General features: G+C 32.8%; 1 protein-coding gene across 1 annotated transcript in view; it reads right to left on the bottom strand.

Annotated features, from left to right (window-relative positions):
- LOC127870931 (twitchin-like) overlaps positions 1 to 18,650 on the bottom strand; it is a 229,367-nt gene that overhangs the window by 130,777 nt on the left and 79,940 nt on the right. The window contains 7 exon segments of the mRNA XM_052413522.1: positions 957 to 1,230; positions 3,249 to 3,455; positions 5,949 to 6,031; positions 11,254 to 11,268; positions 14,483 to 14,541; positions 15,724 to 15,769; positions 17,360 to 17,602. Of these exon segments, the coding sequence (XP_052269482.1) occupies positions 957 to 1,230; positions 3,249 to 3,455; positions 5,949 to 6,031; positions 11,254 to 11,268; positions 14,483 to 14,541; positions 15,724 to 15,769; positions 17,360 to 17,602 (927 nt within the window).

Consider the following 18,650-nt stretch of genomic DNA (forward strand, 5'->3'; position numbering starts at 1 on the left):
CATCCGGAAACCATTTTACTGTTTCAAGTCACTGTGACCTTGAACTTTGACCTAGTGACCTGAAAATCAATATAGGTCATCTGTCGGTCATGTCCAATGTCCCTATGAACGTTCCTGATCCCAGGCTTAAGCGTTCTTGAGTTATCATCTGGAAACCATTTTACTGCTTCGAGTCACTTTGACCTTGAACTTTGACCTTGTGACCTGAAAATCAATAGGGGTCATCTGTCAGTCATGTCCAATGTACCTATGAACTTTCCTGATCCCAGGCTTAAGCGTTCTTGAATCATCATCCGGAAACCATTTTACTGTTTTGAGTCACTGTGACCTTGACCTTTGACCTAGTGACCAGAAAATCAATAGGGGTCATCTTCCAGTCATGATCAATGTACCTACGAACGTTCCTCATCCTTACCCTAAGCATTCGTGAGTTATCATTCGGAAACCATTTTACTGTTTCAAGTCACTGTGACCTTGAGCTTTGACCTTGAGTACTGAAAATCGATAGGGGTCATCTGTCAGTCATGACCAATGCCCCAATGAACTTTCCTGATTCAAGGCTTAAACGTTCATGAGTTATCATCCGGAAACCATTTTACTGTTTCGAGTCACTGTGACCTTGACCTTTGACCTAGTGACCTGAAAATCAATAGGGGTCATCTGCCACTGCCAGTCATGATCAATGTACCTATTAACTTTCCTGATCCCAGGCTTAAGCGTTATTGAGTTATCATCCTGAAACCATTTTACTGTTTTGAGTCACTGTGACCTTGACCTTTGACCTAGTGATCTGGAAATAAATAGGGGTCATCTACCAGTCATGATCAATGATGGACCGACTGACAGATCGGACCAACAGACAGACCGACCGACATGTGCAAAACAATATACCCCCTCTTCTTGGAAGGAGGGCATAATAAATATCCACCATATAAAGACTAAAATTTTAAACGTACCCTCAACATACAACCATCCGGATGTCTTCAACGGGACTTTACCACATTCTAGAAAGAATTTTCCATTGTCTTCGAGCTTGATATCGTTAACCGTACATTTGTAGTTGTCGCCATCAACCTCGATGTGGTATTTTTCACCATGGAAGATCTCCAGCTTGTTTTTGTACCAGCGGAACTTTGCGTCCGGTTTGCAGAATATTGCATGGAAAACGACCTTGTCCTTTCCTTCCATGACCTTGATGTCTTCAAGTTCCTTGACCCATTTCTCCGGCATCTAAAGTCGGGGGTGGAGCAGATATTACTACACAAACCAAACAAAGATGACAATTGCTCACAACAACTTTTTAACTTCTGGGTAACAAAAAGGAATTTAGCATTAAAGCATGTTAATAAAGTGATGATGTTCACCAAATCTTTGCTTCTTGTATTCTTTTATGTTTAAACAAACTTTGAGCAATAACAGCCAAAAAATACAAATTCATTCCCTCAGTGCAACAACATAGTATCTTGAACTTAATTGCTATGACACATTATGTTCTTGCACCAAGTACACATTATGGCTATTAATTCAGCCAATCAATCTTTGTTAACAACCGCTTGATCTATTTAAATGGCGGAGACTGAATTGTACAAACAAAGATATCTGGGAACAGTTTACAAGCAGTAGCTGTTTATATATTACATGTATTAGAAAAACAATACATAAACAAGGCATTAAAAGCGTGTATATTATTTAACAAAGTTAATTTTTACGCCGTAAACAAACAAACAAACAACCACATAAAAACATAATTTGTCACGTTAATTTTGAGTTAAAATTTTATTAAGCATTCAATGAATATTTATGTTCTGTGTATTTGTTTATAATTATGAACTTGAAAGCCTGATTTGGTTAATGTATATTTTACTTGATATAAACACTTTAAAAGAAAATAAATTAATTGTACTCCCCAGTCACACATAAATACCAAAAGCTCTCACACACACAAACATAATTCACTAGCACTGACTAAATACAACATCAAGTAGTATCAAAGCTATGTTATTTGCAAAATTTGTTATAGCATCAGACATAGCAAAAAAACACACAAAAAATGATTTTAATATTATATTTAAAACATTGAAAAAAATTTTTTTTTAAGAAAAAACTTCATTAAAAGCAAGAAGCAAAATAATATATTTATATATTCTTCTATATCTAAGCAAAAAAACTTCAAGTCTACACTATGTATACCCTGATGCCCAAGCTTGCTACAGCAAATGTTCATCAGTAGGTTTATGCTATATCTATAGATTTGCACTTAGTAAACTATATATGCCATATTGCCCAAGCAGCTACAGCCAATCAACATGCCTATGTTTGTGCAATATCTTTAGATATGAACTTTTATACTGTATTTCAACCTACAACTGCAAGTGGGCAATAAAAAAATCATACAACATTCCACATTGAATCAATGCGACATACATGCATAAAAAGTCATACATGCAACTATTTTGTTTCCATACGAAAATCATTTAAAAGGGCAAAAACATGTGCTTCTAATAAATTTGTAAAAATATACATGTTTACATTACCATGATTACTGATACTTTTTGTATTAAATAACAACATATTATATTTTTTACTGACACAAATGACATTATAACTGAAAAAAATCTTTAAATTACAGTAATATATATAATATAAAAATTGATTTACAAAATAAATAAAAACATCTCCAACACAACATAAAGAATGTAATAAAAACCCTATCAAATATATCAGCTTTGACATAAATAATACACAAAAGGATAATAACAGCAAGAATTCTACACTCTATTGTACCTGCATTCTTAAACAAAGCTGCTATCATTATTTTAATTTGAGCTGAAAAGACAGATTGTCAACACAGGTAAAATTGATGGACCATCATTTTGTCATTTGGCCAATCAATTTTGAGTTAATAAACACATATACATATCACAATTTTCATAAATGACCAGTTCACAGCATCACCATAGTTACAATACTGAAGCGAACAAAAGAATACATGAACACAAAATATAAAAGAGGACAGAAAATTACAGATAGCACAAGGCAAAAATCATCAAGTTATCATTCCTGCAGAGAAGCGTGGTTGTTATAGCAACAGAAATTGTAAACGCAATAAAGTGACTGAAACGAGTCCCTTTCTTGTATTCAAAACAACTAGTAGATCAAGTTAACTTGAGAGAAGAAAAGTCATTGCCATGATCAACTAACGACTGACTCATTATGAATGTTCACGATCACAACACTGGGTCAAATACCTCCAACTCTTTTTCAGGATGTTTTAACGAGGGCCAATCAGGGATAGCTTCAACCAATGACATTCTTCGACCCTGCATGGAGGCACGGCGATGTTGCTGCTGTATCTCAAAATCTTCCAGATTTTCGGGCGTCATTGTCATTTTTGGTATTAGACCCGGAACTTCAAGCTTATTTGATTCGTCAACTGACTGCCTCCTACTACTCGTCTATTTTAGGGGACAAGACGATATAAAAGATGATGAGATGGAGAATATTTTTTGAAGTAAATTTAGAATAATATTTTATAGCTATAAAAGTTCAACAACTTCAAAATTAGTGCAATATTAAACATTCTTAATGAAAAGCTCAGAATTTTCCTTCATAAATTATTGTTGAATACTGACAATTTCAGACACCAGCGGTTGTAGAATGGACTTCTTTTCAGCAAAATAAATGTGCTTCACATAAAAATGCTTAGTCGCAACAGATCTCATCCAAAGTGTGCCCAGTTCATAAAAATATTTGTTAATGGAAGGGGAGGAATGTAACAAAATACACAGCCAGGTTAGAGCCTGATATTAACTGTATTTCATCTAAAATGCTTCGTTTGCAGAAGAGTTATAACAACGTAAAAAGACAGTGTCAGTGATTAATAAACAGTTTGATTTGCATTATAAAACGAAACCTCTACAGTTTTCTAAACACATACAAAGCCAGTAAAACACAATGACCTACAGTGTTTTTTCTACCTCAAGACCATATTAAAAACACCATGCCTGAGGTTATTGGTTTTAAAATTACAATGTACACTAGATGCAACAACTATTTTTAATATATACATGTTGTGCTAAAAATAGACTGAATAAGTATCAGTGAGTATGTCATGGTTTCCATGGAAACTGCAAGGTCAAGACCATATTTTTTTATATGCAGTAGGTTACACTCATAACATTGAGCAAATTAAATGAAAAACAGAATAAATCAGTGCTCCAGTATATAGAATAAATATATATTAAACAGAAGGAAAAGAAATAATATACATATGAATATATTGCTGAAAGGTAGAAGTTTGAAATAATTGGCTGCAAAATCAATTTAAATTGTTATGCAAAATTTATAATAAAATAATAATTCATAATAGAAGTTTCTTGTTCAAATGTCACACTTAATATCAGTGAATGGAGAGATGCTAATATATGTGTTTTGAACAAGCAACTTTCAAATTCAACTGTTAACATGTAAAGAGAATAAGTTTGGCATGTCAGAAATGGTCGAAGCATGTTACAATAAGCTGTAACACACAACACACAGACCTGGAAACATAAACAAAATGGCTGCCATTCATAAAAAGCAGGTTCACTGCATTTGTTTATGTTTACAAACAGGTATTTAGCTTTTTATAGAACATCTTACAATATAACATATGGCAACAATAATAACTATATACAAAGTAACAGCAAGAAGCAACTTCTCTGTCATAATATACAATTTTCCATAATGACAAATATATGAATAGCATTTCAATGTCTATATTTTTAATCAATTCCTGTGTATCTCTCTATAGAGTATATGAACTAAATTATATGATTGCTGTAAATACACATACTCAACACCATTCATATCTTGCTCACATTTGGTACAAACCCCAACCCGTGTCACACACGAATAGCTACTGGTAAGCCTTCTTTTACCTAAACGTAAACCCCAAACCACCACATGCAGACTTTAAATATGAACCCGAATCTATCCTCTACAATATTCCATTTACCCAAAACTCTCAAAACCATTTCGTGCAATGAGGATGCAAAACCTGCCTCCTGGTTGGATTCTCTATGTTTAAGCTGAACCTTAAAGGGGTCACCCTCATTCTGAGAACTGACGCGCCTTTGTTTCATGGCCCCACTTTTGCACCTTATTTCAAGATTTTCATACTGATTTCCCATTGGTGTTTGGGAGCTGCCCCTTCTTAATAATGGATGGGAAATGTCAATCGATGGGGTACGAGATCGTATTTGAGTTACGTCTCCTGCCAACGAGCCAGTTTCCGATGTGACAGACTCGCGTCTTGAGCTTGGAACTGACGAGTCGACAGTGTCAACCTTTTTGTTCATAGTTTACAAACACAAATGTATATTGTTTATATATGCAGATCATAAAGTATGTTTTTAAATAAAAATGAATGCATTAAATATCTCCTATGTAATATGCTTCTTTAATTAGCTTTCAGTTGAAATGTCTTAGCTACCAGTATTTCTTTTTCTTATTACTAACAAAATTTCATAGAATTCTGTAATCCTAACTTTTATAACCCAGTTATAATAGACAATTATTCAACATATGGAATCTAAATTGGGCACAATAATAAACATACAAAGTACTCGTGTTAATAAGCATTTCCTTGAATATTAGGCTCCAACGACCAACATTAGTATTTACTCTACCCAGATACAGTTTGGCAAAACAATATTAAAAGCAACATTAATACATGTATGTGTACTGACAAAGAGGAATTAAATATTTATAGAGCCCAAACAGTCAATGAATTTTTTAATTTACGCAGATGACAAACAAAATCTTTTTTTTTTATAATTAAAATCATTAAAACATGATATATCTTTAAGAATTTAAAGTTTCTTTCAGGATGTTATGCAATGAAAGTTATAATTTTTATAACGAAAAAAACATCCCGATTTGCTTGTTACATAATGCAGATTACGCACCCTATCGTCTTCACTGTCGCTTTCAACCTTCTTTAGCGCCATCTTTGTCATCTCGATCTGTGACAAACGTCGCTTTTGTTCAACTGCAATATTCATATTTCAACCATTGAATGCATTGGATATTTACAACTATACAATTTTTTCTCAATGTAGTGCTTTGCTTTTTTAAGCTGTGCATCAAAACATAATAGCAGCTGCAGCTGAAATATACAGGTGTACATAATTAATATTGCTTGCTTTGCTTGTAAAATATATTTGTTTTACTGCGCATTTAAATTCAGCCAATTCAATAAAAGCGATGAGCATTCTGCTGATTTTATATAAAGAGCTTCAATTTGCAGAATAAATTTACATTAATGGTTATCGCAGATTGAAAGAAAATTATTAATAACAAATTCTTTGCCTGCACAAACCTGTGGAATCAGTAATTATCATTGTTTGTCTGTTGTTTTATTGTAAACAAAAAACTCAGCAAATCCACCAAAATCCATCAACAAGATAACAATCAATAAAAATATGTGTATGCAGATTTGAACTTTAAAGTACGGGTATATGAGCATCGCTCTGTGAAAAGGGGTTTTATGAATGTGCGTTAAGTGGAGTCCCCAGATTAGCCTGTGCAGTCCGCACAGGCTAATCAGGGACAAGACTTTGCGCTTAAACTGGATTTCTGGAAACAAAAAAATAATAATATAAAAGCAGAAAGTGTCTTTCCTGATTAGCCAGTGTGGACTGCACAGACTAATCTGGGCAACACTTTACGCACTTGCATTTAAAGCCGCCCGAGTTGATGTTGGTATATTTTCCCATTTTTGTAATGTGTCGCAAAAAAGTGATTATGAGTCAAAATGTGTTTGTATTTATGTCAGATGTGCAAAACATTTGGTCAAAATCGGTCAAGAAATGCCCAAATTCAGTACAAAGATAGGGCTTTTCAATTTCTGTGCATGCACAGAAATAATCTATATTTAAACAAGCGCGGGTCACATGTAAAACCATGTGACAATTGCATCATTGTTAACAATGCCATTTGCATGAGTGATTTTTTGTCAATATCTATGCATATTTAGTAATAAGTAACTCAACAAATTTCAATCAACTTTCATCAAGCTTGATAAAAACTCCTTTTGTTTTCAATCCACAAATCGGCCTTATTGACTTCGCTCTGATCTGAGAAATTGTTTTTATGCAATCAGCTCCCATTCTGACTTTTTACCAACATGATATTCAAAAAAATCCTCGTTTATCCATTAAGACAAAAACATGTTTTATAATAACTTTGCTAGGGCTATCTGTAGACATAATTTGTTTGTAAATTCCTTGTGTTATTTAGTAGTTCTTCTTTGTTTTGAAATGCACGGAAGTCGAAATTGGCGCCCACGTGACCCAAATCGTGCATACGTCACAGGTTAATCATAGTCTTGAGGATTCTGTTATGTACATGAATAGGTTTCGTATTTTTGATGCCTTTGGCATTTGTTGGCACAATTTTTTGCAAAAATCAGTATGGAAGAGTTAAGCTTTAAAATGTATCTGACGAATACTGATCAATTCTGGTCAGTTGAGATAATTGAATTGTTGTGAGAAATATTAACTAGGGCGGCTTTAACCCCCTTTTTACATACATTTTTATAACTCTTCATCTCAAACAAAAGAAAACGCAAAAGCAGAAAATTAGTGATTCCACAATTTTGTATGTAAATTATGCCTGTACATACATATGATAATCCTATAACATATTCAGTATGTTACACGCTAAACTAGCATTCGCAGCATTGTATATTTATGTAACTCACTAGTTTAACACCACACCAGACCAAATCTAGCAAACTACAACAAACTACATAGAATGCTTTTCTAAAAAAAAATGCTTTGTTTGGCATTCATTAAAAAAAATTAAAATCACTTCTTTAAATTAATGTGCAAAAATAAAAGCATTCAAGATAAACTATATTTTTTAATTAAGAGCACTACAGAAAGGTATACATGTAATTTTGATTTATTTAATAGCATATAAATACAATTGAAATTTTCTCCCTTTCTTGATTTTTGAATTTTAGATTTCTGACTTTGACATCATTCAATTAGACTTTATCAAATTATGTTTAAACAAATCATTAAAATAAACAAACTAAAAAAAATATGTTAACCATGTCATAACCGAATTCTAATTAATTTGCACAAAATCAGTATTTTACAAAAATGTTTGCTTTATATAATTATTTCAAAAATTCTGAATCCACTAAAGAACTACTGCAAATAGAAACCAAAATATTAATTATGCTTTCCTAAATATTCATTTTTTTTATTCAAGATGACAATTTAGGGTACATATTTTACAGTATAAATTTTTAAGAACTATATTTTTGGAATTGAATTACATTCACCTTATGACTTGGAAGCTAAATTTTCCACTTTGTAGCATAAATCGTTGAATGTTGTAATTAAAGCATTTTACCAGCAGCTTAAAGAGACTATATCTATCAGTTCTTAACAAGCCAGCAATTTATATCTGCCTAAAATATTTCCTATATGACACGCAATATAACATGGAGAATCATTGAACAGGCTAACAACGTGGTCAATTTACGCATTGCATTTCATGAGCACGCTTATACAGCTGGTTGCATGGACGAGAGTTCTACAGCAGGCAGATCAAAGCAGAGGGCAAAATGTCTGAGCGCCAAAAGCTTGTGAACCGTTATTTTTTTCATTAATTTTTTAATCTACAAGCCCAGTTTTTTTTTGCTGTCATTAAAATCAAGAATAATTTTCACTAACTCTAGGGCTTTGTGGTCAGAATGAAAACTGCAGGCAAAATTGGAGTTTGGAGTTTTAGAATATTAATTTAAGCATTAATTAATCTTTGGAAATTTTCACATTCTGGTATATATTCTGTAAAAAAAATAAAATATATATATATATAATATATATGCTTTCATTCCCAGACATTTTGTTTGTTCTTTGAGACGCTATCTTAAGTGGGAAACATCTAGAATGTGGAAAAAAAAACACTAAAAATTTAACATTTATTACATGGCATATTGTTCATTGTTAAAGTAAATATTCAGCTCACTCCCCACCCCCAGAAACAAACAAACAAACAAAAAGGCATGTAATAAATAAAAAACAAAACAGGCTACCCAGCTAAATGCCACTGGACAGTGTTGGGTAGTGCTGCAACAATACGCCAAAAACCGTATTGCAATATATTGTCAGTTCAAAAACCCATATTGCAATATATTGTCAGTTCAAAAACCCATATTGCACTATATTGCAATATATTGCTAACTTGTACCAGAATAATAACTCGCCAGCTAATAACTAAAACCAACTTAATTACATGAACATAACCTTTGTATTGTATGTTTAGGTTCTAGTTATATCCTATTGGCAATTCTAGCCTTTTTTACAAAATGCTTTAAAAACACAATTAACTCTTTCTTGGGCTTTACAAAGCATTTTGTTATGAAAGATTAGTATTGTCATTTTGTCTATTTAGTCAAACTCGGCGTTCGTTTCGTCTGCCATTTTGAGAACTACTATTAAAGCCGACAAGAAGAATAATAACCCAAAAGAGAATTGTGGATGTTTAAAAGCCGGTCGTGTAACTTATCAGAATGCTGTTATGTTAAAAAAAACAGATCATTATTACTTCTGTTTATAATAACATCAATTTACATTTTTATTATGTAATTAATTGTGTATTTTTTCCGTATTTTCACAAGCTTCATCTTAAATTTAACAGTATGACATGCAAAAGAAGATCTTGCGGACTCCCATGTAACAACGATACTCTGTATAATAGACTTTTAAGAATGCTATTTTTACGTACCAATTTATTTTTATTTAACACCGATTTGTTTTGTTTACCTTGATATCATTATTTCGGATGGCTTTTCTGGACGAAATGTGGATGAATTTTTGTAGAATTTTGGTACCTGTATGATGAAAATCGTATCACAATACAATATGCTAATTGCGTATTGCGATATATACCGATATACCGGTATATTGTTGCAGCACTAGTGTTGGATGTCATAATAATAATTTTACTACCTTTTAAGTTTCAACTCGATACCTATTGTAATTTTCAAGACATGTTCAGGACAAAATTTAAGTATACACATTAACAAAGAGAAAAAAACTCTAAAAATAGGGAAGCAATTGTTACTGCTTTTGTGCACTCTAAATTAGGTTTCAAGTTGGAATTATAGTTTTTGAGATATACTACAGACGAAATCACAATACGATTATAAGCAAAGGGAAATAACTCTAAAACTAGAGGAGCATGAGTTATGGTTCCATTGCATTGCATGCTTACTATGAGATCTACCTATCCATAAGTTTCGATATGATTTCTCTTTTTGTTTTTCAGATATGATCTGGACAACATGTAAGTACTTAAAATAAATAAATAAGAGCAGTAACTTCAAGGGCCATAACTCCAAAGTCCTTAGTGAGATTGGGCTAGTTATAGAGCATGGCATCCATTTAATTTTGATAAGAATTTTCAACAAGTTGTGTGGTGATCAGATTAAAACTGATTGAGTTAGAGAGTCGAAACCCAAAAATTGGGAAAAACTGACGCTGTGACACAGTGACATAGTGACCAGTGCAAAAACTACTTGCCTCCATTTGGGGAATAAAACCTATATCTATACAAAGTCATCCTACTATGTTATCTATTTTAAGTTTCAACATCAGATAATAAGGCTTGTGTATTAATCACCAATTACACAAGTAGGAGTAGGTGAAATGAAAATGGTTGCCTTTTCACTGCAATGTCAAGAATTGTCAAGAACATATCAGTTTACTTACTTCACAACTCATTTTCAGAAAAAAACAAGAGATGTGTTTGTCAGAAACACAATGCCCCTATTGTGCCGCTTTGAAGCCATATATTTGACCTTTGACCTTGAAGGATAACCTTGACCTTTCACTACTCAAAATGTGCAGCTCCATGAGATACATATGCATGTCAAATATCAAGTTGCTATCTTCAATAATGCAAAAGTTATTGCAAAACTTTAACCAAGGTTAAAGTTTTGGGACACACACAATGAATGAATTACAGACAGACAGGCCAAAAACAATATACCCCCAATCTTTCGATCCGGGGGCATAAAAATGCAGGCATTCTTAAAACATTTTATGCTTTATCTTTATTTTTCCATATTTAAAATGAAATACATTCATTCAAAGATGTTTCCCAATATTTTTAAAACGAGACATAAATCTATCTGAGCAAGCACATGAATAATAAATATTACACAAACGGACAGATGGACAGACGGACACATACTAGACTGGGGCTCCTCTGAAATGGGAATAAGTAAGATCAAGGTTACATTGGAATTCACAGATGAAGATCAGTTTAACTCAAAGGGACATAACAAGATCAAGGTTACATTTTAATTCACAGATGACGATCAAGTTTAATTTAAAGGGACATAACAAGATCGAGGTTATATTTGAATGTACTGATGAAGATAAAGTAGAATTCAAATGGACATGACAAGATCAAAGTTACATTTGAATTTACTGATGAAGATCAAGTTTAATTTAAAGGGACATAACAAGATCAATTTTACATTTGAATTAACTGATGAAGATCAAGTTTAACTCAAAGGGACATGACAAGATCAAGGTTACATTTGAATTTACTGATGAAGATCAAGTTTCATTCAAAAGGACTGATTAACATCAAATTCAATTCGAAAGGACAGTTTAACATCAAGTTTAATTCAAATGGACTGACTCCATCAAGTTCAATTCAAATGGACTGATTCCATCAAGTTAAATTCAAATGGACTGATAAACAGCAATTTCCATTCAACTGATCAAGTTGAATTTGAATGGACTGACATATTACTCCAAGTTAAAGGTCAAATGGACCTATATGAGGGTAGTACTATTCTGAGTAACATTCAAATGGACCTGTCAATCACAAAGCTTTCCAGAATTAAAGTTGAATTGACCTGTCGATCATCAAGCTTTTTAGATTTAAATGCCAATAGACCTGCCAATCACAGAGCTTTTCAAAGTTAAATTCAAAAGGACGTCTCTATCACATACCTTTTTAGAATAAACTTCAAAAGGACCTGTAAATCACAGACCTTTTCAGGGTTAAATTCAAATGGACCTCTCTCATAAACAGAGCTTTTCAGAGTAACATTTAAAAGGACATGTTAATCACTGAGTTCTCAAAGTCAAATTCAAAAGGACCTATCAATGACAGATCTTCCTATTCATCACACATTTCAACAAGTTTATCTACTTACAAAGCAATCAAGGAAAAATTTATAAGGCCATATGTATATACAAGAGGGCCATCAGGCCCAAAGGCGCTCACCTGAAAGCCAAAGGAACTAGACTATTCTGAAAAAAATGCAAGCTGATTCATGAAGATTATTTTGGACCAAAAAAGTGACTTTTAACATGTTTTTTTTATATTTGACCTTGTGACCTAGTTTTTGAGCTCATATGACCCAGCTTCAATATCTGGCAAAATTTCATTGGGACAAATGTTCTGACCAAGTTTCATGAAGATTGGCCAATAAATGTGGCTAATATAGTGTCAACAAGTTTTCACTAAAGCCATATAAGGACAACTTCCCCCCCCCCTGGCGGCCATGTTTTTCAACAAACCATAACCATTTTCAAACTCACTCAAGATATTGTTAGAACAAATGTTCAGATCAAGTTTCATAAAGATTGGATGATAAATGTGACTTCTAGAGTGTTAACAAGGTTTTGTAGTAAATAGCCATTTAAGGAAAAATGCCACGCCCCCTTGCGGCCATGTTTTTTAACTGATCTCAACCATTTTTGAACTTAGCCCATATATTATTAGTTCAAATATTCTGACCAAGTTTCATGAGCATTGGACCACAAATGTGACTTCTAGAGAGTTAACAAGGTTTTACCATACAGTAAAGCCATATAAGGAAAACTGCCCCGCCCCATGGCGGCCATGTTTTTCATTCAACTGGAACCATTTTCGAACTCGTCCAAGATATTATTGGGACACATGTTTTGACCAAGTTTCATTAAGATTGGACTAAAAATGTGACTTCTAGAGAGTTAACAAGGTTTTACTATAGCCATATAAGGAAAACTGCCACGCCCCCTGGCGGCCATGTTTTTCAACCAACCGGAACCATTTTCAAACTCGTCCAAGATTTTATTGGCACACATGTTCTGACAAAGTTTCATGAAGATTGGACTAAAAATGTGACTTCCAGAGTGTTAACAAGGTTTTACTATAGCCATATTAGGAAAACTGCCACGCCCCCTGGCGGCCATGTTTTTCAACCAACCTGAACCATTTTCAAACTCGTCCAAGATATTATTGGGACACATGTTCTGACAAAGTTTAATGAAGATCGGACAATAAATGTGACTTCTACAGTGTTAACAAGGTTTGCTAAATATAAAACTGCCACGCCCCCTGGCGGCCATGTTTTTCAATCAACCGGAACCATTTTCGAACTCGTCCAAGATATTATTGGGACACATGTTCTGAGTAAGTTTCATGAAGATTGGACAATAAATGTGGCCTCTAGAGTGTTAACAAGGTAAATGTTGACGACGCACGACGGACAAAAGGCGATCACAAAAGCTCAACATGAGCACGTTTTGCTCAGGTGAGCTAAAAACTGGTAAATTTTTAATGACCATATAAAAACAAAAATATTAAAACAGTTCCAAACTATCCCAGGCGATAAAATGTTCAAGAATGGATATGAAATCAAGTCGTGGCAGACATACTACATTGCATAGTTATGTGGCAAATCAATTTGCTTCTGTTAAATGACATGGTAAAAAAGTGCAAACTGTGTTCAGGGGAAGATACGCTGAGGATCAAAAAGTGTATGTGATAGGAATATAAACCAACCAAGTGAGGGTAAATAAGGAATATAGTACTGCAGTAATGGAGCAAAAAGAAGTGGGGTTGATATATGTTGGAATATTTGGTGGCAATAGGTCGTAGAAGTGATTTTGGGGTGGAGCATATTGCTAGGACGCTGGCTCAGTGGCCTACCTTGCTTGTCTTTTGTCACGGGTTTTAAGTCAACCTGAATAACTGACATTCACATACTAAAGTTAAAAAATTGTTTTAAGCACGCACTTAAATAAGGCAGTGCAAGATGCATTTAACGTTAATGATACATTGGCGAGGCTAGCTTTTGGGGGGGTTTGCGTAGTTGCTTGCAGCTAACATATATTATACCATGGCGGAAATCAGATTTGCACACTTAATAATATTTCAAGTTTGTTTCACTGTTTGTATTAATTTCAACAACATGGCAGCAAGTTAGATGTTCCTTTTATGATATTATTAAGTTAAACAGGTGAAAAATCCTAGAAAAGCTATTTACTTAATAAAATTGATCAATCACAAAGAAGATATAAAATTAATTTAATATTTCACCTATGAGAGATTAAACATTTACTTAAGCTCATCATCAACCAATATGATATGAGATACTAAAGTTAAACTGACAATTGACCAATCAGAGACACGATACCTGGCTTCAGCATGCCCCAATCTATGTCATCATCTTCGTTCTTTTTGCCTTTTCCTTCCCTGAAAAAGGATTTTATATCATATAATAAAGTGAGGGTAGGGCAAAAATGTACTTTTTAATATTGCTTTGTAATTTAAAGAAAAGAATTTAAAATAAAACCTTTAGTAATAGTTGGATTATTTTATATCAGCATTTTTAAGTGGAAAAAAGAAAGAAACATACATTGTATAAATTCATTTTCAATTTTTAAGATTTTCAATGCAGAATGCAGTTTTAATTTTGATAGTTATTCATTAAAGTTTTAATGAAATTAAAACTGATAAGACTACAGTGGTGCTAATTTTAACACATTTGTACAGTAATATGTTCAAAATAGTGTGCAGAAAATGTGTTCAATAAAATAAAACAAAACTGATAATAATTAATTAACTAAAATCTTCAAGCCTTCAGAGTTAAAATGCTATAATAAAATAATGCAAAATGACAACATCAACAAAAAATAAAATATTCTTGAAAATATATGCATTTTGAATGTGATTTTTTAATGAAAATACTGTTGTTATGTTACAGAAACATAAAGACAATCATATTACCAATTAAGTGTGAAACAGACCTCTTAACGTCTTCATACTTTAAGCTTTGATGCTTTTTAGTATACAAGTTCAATCAAAGACTTTTACCTGTTCATAGTGGGCTTTCTATTGAAAAGCAAAAAACAGTTTTAACCCATTTATGCCTAGCGTATCCAAAAAAGGCCTTGGCAAACAGCGTAGACCCAGATGAGACGCCACATGATGCGGCGTCTCATCAGGGTCTGGGCTGTTTGCTTAAAGGAATTTCTGTAAGATATATTCTTAATATAGAAATAATTATACTAGACATCCCTAATTTTGGAAATAAATTGATCCAATTTAGAAGGATGGGAGAGTCCACTGAGCATATATGGGTTAATGTGTGTCCATGAAATTAATATTATTCCGTGTATCATGTAAGACCTTCAAATGTTATGTTTGCTACATACATGTTACAATGCATGATACAATACATGTTTGCATACAAATCCTTTTGTACAACATTTTGTGACAACAACATAATATTTTCTCAATTTTGTTTTTAACATACATGTATAATGTTGTCAGCCTAGTTAATATTTGCATACTTTGAGCTGTTGCCCATCATCTTTTGTTATTTCGTGTTTTCTGAAATTATCAAAATGTATACAATTAAAAAAGATACATTACCTGTGTTTCAAAAGGGAACGGAAGTCCATTGATTGATCTTTAGGATCTGAAAGTACAAAGGGAAGAAAATACACTTACTAATGCTGAAAGACAATACATTGAAAACTTGTAATTCGATCAAAACACTCAATTACCTAAAATGCACACATTCCTTAGCTACTTTAAATGAATACTGACTCCCTATTAAGCTATAACATACTTTAAGTTTACTTGTGATCACACTTCTTTATAATTATGTGCAATTTCAGATCTCTTTTCATACTTGAACAGAACATTTTCGTGAAAATCTTTGTTCATGTAAACCTTAAATGTATACAGTCCTTATTTTCCTTAAATGCATATTCCATATTTACCTTTAAACAAAATATAATTTATATGTTTACCTTTCAACCTGTATTTAATTGATATAACAAATTTCATCCATAAGTACTTCAAATGGACATTCTCTATGTGAAACTATATGAAATTATTTTAATGTTTCCTTATGAAAAATGCAACCAATCATTACCTTTAATGAACACACTCCAAATTAACCTTAACCCTGTACCACTTAGATACATATTTAACCCTTTACCACTTAGATACATATTTAACCCTTTACCACTTAGATACATATTTAACCCTTTACCACTTAGATACATATTTTTAGGCATTTGTAGTCCCTCGGAAAGCTATATTTAATTTAAGACCTTTCTTACTAGGTTCAAGTTTAAAGGGCTTCATTTCCAACCCTTAGAGGAGCAGTAAACAGCATAAAACTTGAACAGCCTGCAGTTACTCAAAGGCTGTTTTGTTTTTATGCTGATTGCACATAGCCATTTTCACTTTGCTTCTGAGTGGGAAAGGGTGAAATGAATAGGTATGTATTATGTTACATATAAATATATATTTTTGATTGGATTCCATTACTTATATTTATATTTTAATAATTTTGATGTCACTTCCTGCCTGTAACAAACATGTTTGTCAAATTGTTTACCAAATAAAATTCATAAATTGATAAATATACGAAAAATCCTGTACCATCATGTTCTAAATTCGATTACGACATCCCATCAAATCATTATTTCAAACAATTTTGTATACCTTTTTTAAATGTTCATCTTCAATTTTATTCGGTGAAATGAAAATAATTACACTAATTTTTCCTGTTTTACAATTTGTTTGCTAGGCGATATTGTATAAAAAATAGTAAAAAAGAAATGGTCCAACGCATGCAATCCATATTTACTTGCACTAACTACTGAAACATATATCGAATGTAGTTCACATTAACCAATAAAAACTGTACTCTTGGATAAACTTTAATGAAATCACTCCTTTAACTTAAAAGAACTTTAAAAATAATGTGTGGCTGAAATGATTTTTGTGTATCAGTATTGATCTTTCAACTTTTATAAATTACATTCATGAACATGTTCAATCATCACCTATAACACTTTGCATGCTTGGAAATTTGTCGTCTGCTAAAATGTTGTCTGCTGAATTTATAAAATTAGCATTTTCTTCACACAAAAAATTCAAAGAATACTATCAGAATGGCAAACAGTTTGAATCCTGATGAGACGCCACATTCAAAGGTCTTCAAAATTCGGTTCCAGCACTGAAAGAGTTAACAAACAAACTCCATATTTACCTTTAATGAACACGCTCCACACAACCTTATCCACCACAATCCCATCCTGTTCAAGCTGCAGCGTGTACTTAGCTTCGTCTGCAAACCTCGTCTTCTGGACTTGCAGCATGGCTTTGTTGTCTTTGATTCCGAAATTGGTTCGAGAGTCTTCCCTGAGTTCCTTTCCAGCACGGAAGAATTTGATGGCTGGAGGCGGCAGGTCTGGTAGTACATCTAGGCTAATACGCATTCTAAGTGGGTCACCTGAATGCATGAAATGTGGATTTCCTTCAGAGCAAATAGTGATATCATTAAAATTAACCCTGTACCACGTAAATAAAATTTTGACAAATTTTTAGTCCCTTAGAAAGTTACATTTAATTAAATACCTTTCTTACTTGATTAAATTGTAAGGCTTTATTTCCAACCCTTAGTCACTGATGAGCAGCAAACAGCATTAAACCTGAACAGACTGCAAGTTACTCGCAGGCTGTTCTGGATTTATACTGGTTGCAAAAGCCAATTTCACTTTGCTTCTAATGGGGGAAAAGGGTTAGGTCATAAGAACATTTACATCTAATGTCATTTATCTAAAATAACATTTTTAAATTTGCTTAAGTTTCACAAATCTATTTATATTTTTTCATTTTAACAGCACTCCCTATTTTGAGTGAACCATGCTAAAATGTAGATCTCGTAAAAAATGAAAATAAATATATGTAAGATCATATTGTCCTCACAATGTATCACAGTTTTCATGATGTGATTTAAGTCATCACAATGTATCACAGTTTTCATGATGTGATTTAAGTCATCACAATGTATCACAGTTTTCATGATGTGATTTAAGTCATCACAATGTATCACAGTTTTCATGATGTGATTTAAGTCATCACAATGTATCACAGTTTTCATGATGTGATTTAAGTCATCACAATGTATCACAGTTTTCATGATGTGATTTAAGTCATCACAATGTATCACAGTTTTCATGATGTGATTTAAGTCATCACAATGTATCACAGTTTTCATGATGTGATTTAAGTCATCACAATGTATCACAGTTTTCATGATGTGATTTAAGTCATCACAATGTATCACAGTTTTCATGATGTGATTTAAGTCATCACAATGTATCACAGTTTTCATGATGTGATTTAAGTCATAATATTATTTGCTCTTAAACATGTGTAATATAGCTTAAATTGGAGCATTTTACCTTTAGCAAGTATTGTAACATATGGTATGAAATGACAGCTCATACCAGATCTTAAACCAAACAGCCAATGAACAACAGTTACTGGTTGGTGCA

The sequence above is a fragment of the Dreissena polymorpha genome, chromosome 1 (genome assembly GCF_020536995.1).
Source record: "Dreissena polymorpha isolate Duluth1 chromosome 1, UMN_Dpol_1.0, whole genome shotgun sequence".
NCBI lineage: Eukaryota > Metazoa > Mollusca > Bivalvia > Myida > Dreissenidae > Dreissena > Dreissena polymorpha.